At 39.1% G+C, this 9931-nt stretch overlaps 1 protein-coding gene across 2 annotated transcripts in view; it reads left to right on the forward strand.

The window, feature by feature from the left end:
* Positions 1-8341: 8341 nt before the first annotated feature.
* ctnnal1 (catenin (cadherin-associated protein), alpha-like 1) overlaps positions 8342-9931 on the forward strand; it is a 66292-nt gene continuing 64702 nt past the window's right edge. Inside the window, exon 1 of one of the 2 annotated variants that reach the window (XM_058377727.1) lies at positions 8342-8697. In XM_058377727.1, the coding sequence (XP_058233710.1) occupies positions 8599-8697 (99 nt within the window). In that variant the 5' untranslated portion in view covers positions 8342-8598. The remainder of the gene's footprint in view (positions 8698-9931) is intronic. The other variant, XM_058377725.1, reaches the window with a different exon arrangement.

Below are 9931 nucleotides of genomic sequence, written 5' to 3' on the forward strand. Positions count from 1 at the left end.
GATTATTATTATACGTGCGTATTATTTGATGTATTTAATTCTTCTTCTGCTTTTTCTTCTTCTTCTTCTTCTTCTTCTTCTTCTTCTTTTTATGTGACATTGAGGCATTTCAAAAAAGTAAAGAGAGAGAGAGAGAGAGAGAGAGAGAGAGAGAGAGAGAGAAAGGTGAGAAAAAATAGCCTCAGCAATGTTGTTCCAATATTCAGCTGTCTAGTTTAGGTGAGTTTGTGCCAGATGTAGTCTCAGAGTCATGTTCTTGGCTGACAGGAGTGGAACCAATTTGGGCTTCTGCTGTTGTAGTCTATCTACCTCAAGGTTTGATATGTTATATGTTCTGTGATGCTTTTCTGTTCACCACAGTTGTAGAGTGAATATTTGTATTTATATACATATGATAACATTTCTGTTTCAGTTACAGTCAGGCAATACTCCCCTTGACCTCTCTCATGCTTGATGATAATTGATGCTTGATGGAGAGACACCTTTCCCCATTCTGATGTTTGATGTAAATAGTAAATGAATCTTTTGACTTGTATCTGCATGATTGTAGACATTGTGCTGCTGCTACCTGATTGGCTGATTAGATAACTGCATCATTAAGCAATTCAATTCAGTTTTACTTGTATCACTTTTAATAATGGACATTGTCTCAAAGCAGCTTAACAGAACATATGAAACATAGTACAAAAGTCCACGATTAATGTTAGACAAAATCATCCCTTTACTGTGCAAGCCTGACGTGACTGTGGCAAGGAAAAACGTCCATAGATGGTAAGAGGAAGAAACCTTGAGAGGAACCAGACTCAAAAGGAAACCCATCCTCATTTGGGTGACACTGGAAAGAGTGATTGTAAATTATAATAAACACTGGAGAGTGTGATTATGAATAATGTCTTTTTGTACAATCATAGTTGGAGTTGTGTGATGGAGATACAGCATATGTGGAATGACATTTTGTGTATTGATTAGGACTGTTTTCCTGAAAGTCCACATGGGGTCTTCTTTTCGAATGTCCGAAATCTTCATGAAGGGTCCATCTCTCCATTAAGCAGGTGATATTATTAAATCCTACACAACATGGCATAAGTATGAATACATCTGATCATAGCACTTGCACTTGTTGAATATCCCTTTCCAGATTTACTCCCCTTTGCTGTTGCAATTTGATTGTGGAGTGAGTCTGTGGGGATTTACCCATTTCACCATTAGTGAGATCAGACACTAATGTTAGATTTTAGGAAGCTTGGGGAGCAGTCAGCATTCCAGTTCATCAATGATATACAATGGCGTTGAGGTCAGACATTGTACAGTACACTTGAGATCTCCCACTTCAACCTAGTAAAATCATGTTTTATTAAACATCATTTCGTGCACTGGGGCATTGTCCTGCTGGATTAGGTTTGAACCTCTTAGTTCCAGTGAAGATAAATTGTAATATTACAGAATATACCAAGGCATTCTGCTACCAATTTTGTGATTTTGGGGCAACAGTTTGGAGAAGAACCAAATATGGGTGTGATGCTCAGCTGTCCACATAAATTTGGCTATATAGTGTTCTTCATTTAAAGGAACAAACCTCAAGAATTGCAATATATAACTTGGGCCTTTAACGTTTATTTATTTATTTTAAGTAAGATTGTAGGTGACGTTATTCAGCAATGTTCAAATATTGAAGTGTATAACATGAAGGACCAGTAGATGGAGCTAGAAATTTAACCAGGGGCTGTGCTTGTCTTTCTGGATATACAAAGACAAAAACTTAACAAGTCACAGTGCTGCAGGTATTTAACAGATAACAATAAAGGGATCTTGACTTACCACAAGTAAGGATATTTATTATCTCTTGACTAAAAAAGGTACTGAAGAGCTGTATGCGTGTCAGAATATATATAATGAATATATAATGATTGACATGACTTAATAAAACTGTAGACACCTACAGCCAAAAGTGTCAAAAGATCTCAGAAAACATATCAGAATCTGGATTTCCTAGCACCATTGATGATCCTGTATGAATTTGTTATATTTAGCTTTGTCCAAGTTTATAATGTTATTGCGGCTGACCTCAGCTGGACTGTCAGAGCATCAGAGAATAATTTTAGTGGCTTGGTGTCAGTTTTGTCAGAAACGGTTTTCATTTGATCCTTGACAGGATCATAACAGATGAATCTGCTGTTATGGCTGAGCCTTTGAGAGGAGAAGAGTAATGACAGAGGGTCGCAGAGTCACGCCTGGAGCACCGATGTTCTGCCTCACCATTATTTACACTTCGGGGAATAACGGTCTGTCATATAAACACATCAAATTCTGATTTGAGGAAAAAGTGAATGAGGAAATAGAACATGACCATGACAAGAGATTACAGTTTTGTTCCTTTGAAGGCTTTGAGAGGAGTTTTCAAGTGAGGGCATTGAACAAATTGCCAAAAAGTCAATATCAGTTAAACGGATATTTACCATTCTGTGGACTGAACATCAGCATGCTAACACACTGTGAGAGTATATTTACTAAAGGAACTGTGGTTCAACCCAATCCCTATCCTTACAAATAAATAAATAAATAAATAATAAATAAATAATAAATAAAAATCTCACACGATTTGAAAGTGGTTGTCTTTTATGTTACATATTATGTTGTATACATGTTTCACATATAGTTAACTTTTCACATCTTTTTACCTCCAAATATAATTTTTCCAACCATGATTTATTTATTTATTTTTACTATGTGAACATATTCATTTTTATTCACTTATTTAATTGATTTCTCACATTTAATTCAAGGCTTAACATGCAGTTCCAAGGCACCTAAGCACATTTTTCAGGTGATCACATATTACCCGCAAAAATTGTGCATGAAATGCATTCGATATTTCGGTTTGATTGCCCTGTATGTTCTCCTGATCTGAGAGAAAAACAAATTCAACCTGCTGATTCAAAATAAGTGTATTAATGGAAGTCTAAGGTCACTTGTGGAATTTCAGCATTAAGATTTCAATCATGAATATACTGATTTCAAAATGTGAACATAAAAAGAACAACCAAAGCTTTTATCATTCGTCTATCCTTCACTGGAGTAATACAGTAAAAAAGTAATTCTGCGTATTTAATCCTTTTCAGAGATTTTGTGGTATTCATGTGTGAACAAGACTATACTGAAGCGCTTTATTCTGCATTTACTATGTTAATAATTCAAAATGACAAGATTTTTTTATCTTCAAAAGCGTGAATTGTACAGATTTTGAGCTAAATTGCAAATGTTGTACTTTGGAATGAAAAACGAATGAAAGCCTTTTAGAAAAATAGCTTTCATATGAATAGTTATTGACACACCAATTAGCCTCCATTAGAATTCCATTATAAGTGAGTTGAAATAAACATTTTTTTTCTTTTTCTTTTTTTCAGACTAAATGAACATCTTGCCATGCTTGATGATAATGGTTCCCTGCTCTCGATCGCATGTCACTGGGGCATATGGGAAGTTAAGTTTAGAGCCTTGTGCAACAGGCTGTGAGGTCTTTAACAATGAGGTGTGATAACTGCTCAGTGTGTTCCACCTCATTCCCTGTGCTTAAAAAAGCCTAGTCATATCTACCTCTGTCATTGCACTGTCAAACACGAAGGCACCAGCCAGCTGCCCCTCTCCAGCTTTATGTACTCACATTCTCTTCATGTAGCCACAAGATTTCTCCTGCCTCAGAAAACAATAACCTAATTATCTGTACTGTCCTGACAGATGGGCTAGTTCATAGAGATGATCATCAGCAATGAGAGGTCAAATTCCATAATTACCCTTTTACCCCCTCCCCCTCATGATCGCCTCCCCATACCAACCTCCCCGACCAACCCTATGTTCATTTCAACTAAGCCGATTTATAGGACATAGAAAGTGATGGTCTGTGTGTACAGAGGATTTTTTCTACCAGCTAACATCCAGATCTACTGCCTCCTCACAGTGTGCTATTCTGTCCCCAGTCTGTCAGTTTTGGTGTGAAGCAGGAATACACCCTGGATGGTACACCAGTCCATCATAAAGCACCATGTGCCCACACACACACACACACACACACACACACAAATTCACACTGTTATTTGCATCAAGAAGCAATTTAAAATTTCACCTACTGCCATCTTTTGTACTAATATCTTTCTGACTAGCAACATAACATTAATTTATATTCATTGTTTGTCTTTTACATGTTGTTCTTTTTTTTCCATAAAGAAATAGTTAGCCAATTAGTAGCAAATAGCTGGATGTTGTAGCAATTACCTGACTTCATTTAAAGTCAAGTTCTTTTGTCCTGTGCTCTGGTCTTGCTTAAAATGAATGCACAGGCCTGATAAAGGCAGGCTACACACACACACACACACACACACTGACCAGAACCCAAATTAACTGAATCAGGGTTTCTAACCTTGTAATGATGGTTTGCAATCAAATTAAGAAGAGTCAGGTTCAATCAATACTAGTAAATGTTAATGAAATTCAAGAAAAATGATTCATAACCATATTTGTTTAATACATTTCCAGAATTGTTGTTTTCATGACTGTTGAGAAAACAAATCCCGAAATTCTGCCTCAGTCTGTTGAAAGGTGCCCTATACCTCACATGCTATCAGGAGCCATAATCTGAAGAGAGTTAGGGCAAGGAGGAGTTGAGTCATACACCTCGGATCAGACTTCCCACTAAATCCCACAGTCTTTAAATCTGTTTCTTTTATCAGGGGGAATTGAATCTGCTTATCTCACACTTTTCCAGTATGCTAACACTATTTATGAGCATTGCATTGCATTCTGCACAGGCAGTCTCGCCTTCAGGAACTGAGCAACTGAGAGAAACTCGGAGCGAACAAACACCATCAGCATTTCTTAAAAAACCTAAAAAAAAAGAAAAAAAAAAGAAAAATTAACTCTGCTTCAGAGATAATCGACTTTCTCCCTATATACTTAAATTGTACCAGCCATGTGGTCCCGCTGTGCATGGCAGCTGTAAAAAGTTGTAAAAGCTGAACTGATGAACAGGAAAGTTAAATCAGCAAATGAAGGGTTTAAGGATGAGGATACCTAATGAGAAAACTACAGCTTCATTTAGACTCAATTAAAATGACGACTTCTAAATAAATTTGATCAGCAGCACTGATGCTAATACGTGCAGCTATGAAATACGTTGGTCTGACTTATTTTATGCAACCAGAGTGTGTTTTAAATACAGACAGCACAACAGTGGGAGATTAATGTGAGATGTTTTTAAGTCAGACAGACAGACCTCAGTGCTTTTGCTGAATGGAGCTGTAACACACTGCAGTGCCACAGTCCCGAGTGGTTCCCTTTACTACAGTTTAACTTTTAGGAAAGAAAGAAAAAAAAAGAAGCATCAGTGTATATTCATGCTGCCAATCTCCTTTTAAGGAAACTCCAACAATTTCTGGCCTTCACTGAAAAAAAATAAACATGCTATTGACCACTGAAAGAGCAATTTTGACAGTGAGTGCAAGTACAAAATAGAAAAAAACAGTTTTTAATAATAATCCTGTCAGCATGTTTATACGCAAAAAGAAATCTGATAATCTGGAAATAAAGCAACTTCAGGTCTATGAGGTAAGGACCCCATTGTAATCCTGTAAGAAATCACGTACAATGCACACAATGTACAGTTAAATACGAATGTTTGAATACAACTAGAACAAAAATGACAAAGGAAAGATAGCAGCAATATATTTATTGTGTTATACAATACATATCTTCCTTCATGATCACAGCAAGTAGCAACAAAAATGTATATATATATATATATATATATATATATATATATATATATATATATATATATATATCAGTCTACAGATATTTACATTTTTGTGATAGAAAATATTCTCTAATAGCCTCTTTTTCTTCTTCCTCTGAGAGGACTAGGCCAAATTCGAAAGATTCAGATGAGTTTAATGAGCTGTAAATTGCAGTAAAAATAGTTGTCAGTTATATGCAACAACAGAATATACAGTATTATACAGCGGAGTTGTTTAGTACGGCTGTCAAGTGACTGTTTTGCATGTCAACAACTATTCATTGTGATGATGATCCTCCTGAGGTATAAAAAGTGAGATACGTGAAGACTGACGGGTTTATGACAGAAGCGAAGTATTCAGCTATAAAACACTTCACCCATATCTACTATCTTTTCAAAGGTCACTAAGTTCACAAACCCTCAGTATTTTGCCATTCATGTATATTTCATTTGAACTGATTGATGAATGGTGTGATTTTGTACACTAATGTTTCTGGAGTACTAGTCTGGCTGTGGACAGTTTACTTGACCGAAGCTTTAGCTTTAGCTGCCCTCCTCTGAGGAAATGTTCGCATGTCACCTGATACCCGTGACTCAGAGGAAACTCACATGCACCGAGTGGCTTGTTTTACACTTGAGTTGGTTACACGGCAACCATGCTGCGCGAACATGTCACTTGTCACAGGATTTTGCGTCTCTGCTCAGCAGTCTGGCCAGAAACGTTATTAACTTTTACCTGCGTTTCATTGCTTTCGCTGCAGGAAACAGGACAATTGCTTCCAGCTATTGAGGAAGCAGTGAGAAGTACGCAGTGAAGAAACTGGATTATAACAGTCTCAGAGGAAGTCACACACCCTGGACCTTAGGAACACCCTGAATGCTTCTAGATATTGAGGTCAATCTCAATTGAGTTGAACAGCATCCCACTTCAGCAGTCTGTCTCCACTGAATTATATTATTTTATAGATTGAGAGAAGGTACAAGGAATAAAAAGACACAAAGAATAGAATAACTGTCATTCTTCCTTGATACAGTTTGACTAAAACCATATAAACACATGGGGGCTTAGTGGTAAGCATGTTTGCCTTGCACCTCCTGTACAGGTTCTATATATTTCTCTGGTTTCCTTCACCAGTTGTAGGCCTCTTGGCATCTCTAAATTGCCCATTGTGGGTGTATGTGTGTGACTGTGCAGTCATGGGTTAGTTCCAGGGAGTCCCCTTGCCTTATGCCTTATACAAGTCCCCTGGGATAGGCCATTTTCCTTTAGTGGATCCAAACACTTGTACTCAGATCCTCACAGGCATAATGTACACCCATCTTGGTATCTGTTGTGGCATGGTGGTGCAGCAGGTAGCATTGTCACCTCAAAGCTCCAGGTCACTGGTTTGATCCTGATCCTTGGTTTGAGTTCCCTGTTAACAGATTTCCTCTGGTTTCCTCCCAACTCTCAAAAAAAACATGCGTTGGTGGATTGTTTACACTGTACTGTCTGTGTGCATGGTGACCTGTGATGAACTGGTATCCCATTCAGGGTGTGATCCTACTTTACACCCAGTGTTCCCAGTATAGGCTCTGGATCCACCCTGACCATGACCAGTATAAAATAGTTACTATAATTGAGTGTGAGATCTCTTTTTATCTCAGATTGCTTTAATCTTTGCTTAGTCTTAATTTAAATGATATTTTTTAACTTAAGTTTGTTCTTTGGAATGCCTTTTTAAAAAAAATGTAACAATCTGAAACACAAGACAAAATGAATACAAGATATAGCAATATTTCACAGCAATGTATCATTTTGACTCACGAATCCATACCTCATGCATTATTTTTGTTGATTAAGCAACACAAGCAGCCTATACACACACCGATCAGCCATAACATTATGAGCACTGACAGGTGAAGTGAATAACACTGATTATCTCCTCATCATGGCACCTGTTAGTGGGGTGGATATATTAGACAGCGAGTGAACATTTTGTCCTCAGTGTTAGATGCAGGAAAAATGGGCAAGTGTAAGGATTTGAGCGAGTTTGACAAGGGCTAAATTGTGATGGCTAGATAACTGGATCAGAGCGTCTTCAAAACTGCAGGTGTTAGGTGTTCCTGGTCTGCGATGGTCAGTATCTATCAAAAGTGTCATGGGCGGCCAAGGCTCATTGATGCACGTGTGGAGCAAAGGCTGGCTCATGGTGTCCGATCCAACAGACGAGCTACTGTTCAGCTCAAATTGCTGAAGAAGTTAATGCTGGTTCTGATAGAAAGGCGTTAGCAGTACACAGTGCATGATGGGTCAGGGCAGATTTGGCAGCAAAAGGGGGAACAACACAATATTAGGCAGGTGGTCATAATGCTATGCCTGGTCTGTGTATGTAACTGTGGTCTGAACACTTGCTCCTTGTTAACTTTATATTCTTCTTCCCCACACTCTAGTTACACTTCTCTGGCTCTTGTGGTGTTTTATGAGTCAGAACAACTCGTGCTATTCTCGGTTCATTTATTTTAGAAAGTTTATCTCTATATGGGAAGCAGCCAGCTCTGAGCGCGTGTTAGTCGGCCGTGTTTCCCTCTCGGTGTTTCTGCGCCCACCCACTCTCCTGTGTGAATGTGTGTGTGTGTGTGTCCCGTTTAGCCTGCCTACTCTCTCTAGCTGTTCCAGCCACTACATGGGGAAGGACAGGGAGCCGAGTCGCGGCATTGCCGAATAGTCTACAAACCGTAGAGGGAAATATTCATTGTACAAGAAATCACGGCGCCGTTGAACGCACTCACGATTATTCCGAAGCATACACGAGCTAAGAAACGGATCAGGAATGGCTTCGTCTCCGTGTGGCGGTGGTGGTAACTTTGATTGCGGTCTCGAAATCAAAACTCGGTCGGTGGAGCAAACCCTCATCCCTCTGGTGTCTCAGGTGAGTTTTGTGTCCGAGCGCCTGCTTACTGACCACTAAAGTCAACACAAACCAGCAGAAAAAGTAAGCGGTCTCGCGCGGAGTGAGGTCGCTTGCTCTGGGTTTGTATAACGAAAGTTTACCGCTTGTTCCAGATCGTATGCTTTTTAGACAAAACGCAAAAGCTTGGGAGACACAGATCGGCTTGTGGGAAAGTGGTTTAATGTTGCGTTGTCGCTGCGTGAAGCCTGTGGGAACTCAACCGCACCTCTGTTCAGTTCAGGGGTCGAGTAAACAGTCAGGCGACGCCGAAATGATCGCGCGTGTTTACATGTAACCGTTTTATTGCCATGTCATGGGGTTTAGACTGTGTAGTTTAGTGTAAACTCTCCGGATTAGAAAACACACTATACTATACACACACACGCAATACTCGTGTTTCACTTCACTGCCCTGCGCGCGCACTTGCTCCGTGTAGCGAACTTCCACCGCTCACACTCCTCCATATCCCCCGAGACTCCTCTTCTCAGGGGTAGCGGTCAACCTACACGAGGACTAAACACGAAGCCTCTGGTATTGGGTTTTCCCAGATGGACAGCTATAGACGGAACTTTTTTCTTTTTCAAATAACATCGGTAGAGCAATTTATTTAAGGTCCAGTGCTATCAGATTTCTTGTTTCTGAATGGTGACACCAGTTAAAAGTGTTTTCCCATTCATATCTATTATTAGAGACCCATACGATGGTATAGAAAACAATTTTGGAGATTTTTTTTGGCTTCCAGGTAAAATAGAGAGTGAGAAAAATGTTTTGATGATTCATCCTGTACTAGTCTTGTGATCATCCAATTAAAACGCTTAATAGGATGGATAGATCCCTCCCCCTCGGGTTGTGTATTGTACATTAGACAGGGAATGGCCTGAACATCTGACTTTACAATATTTACTTTTCCAGTTTGGCTGAGGGAAAAATGTTTGTTAGATGGAGTTTGTTGAAGTACTTTAGTGGCTCCACATTCAGACCACAGTCTGCCAGTTAATATAGAGAACAGTACATTTTTAAGGACAGATGGTGAAAATATGGAACCATTTTAAGCTGCCAAATGCAATCCGATTGGGATCGATTCAGTACATTTGTTTCGACTTGAATAATCGCTGGGACCAACCAGATCATCTATACTCATTGTCGAAGAGGCCACTCCAGACTTGCACAAATTTTTCTTAATGAGTGAAGAGCCCCCTTCAAGCCCCTATGC

This window comes from Hemibagrus wyckioides, linkage group LG24, assembly GCF_019097595.1.
Source record: "Hemibagrus wyckioides isolate EC202008001 linkage group LG24, SWU_Hwy_1.0, whole genome shotgun sequence".
NCBI classification, from domain to species: Eukaryota; Metazoa; Chordata; class Actinopteri; order Siluriformes; family Bagridae; genus Hemibagrus; species Hemibagrus wyckioides.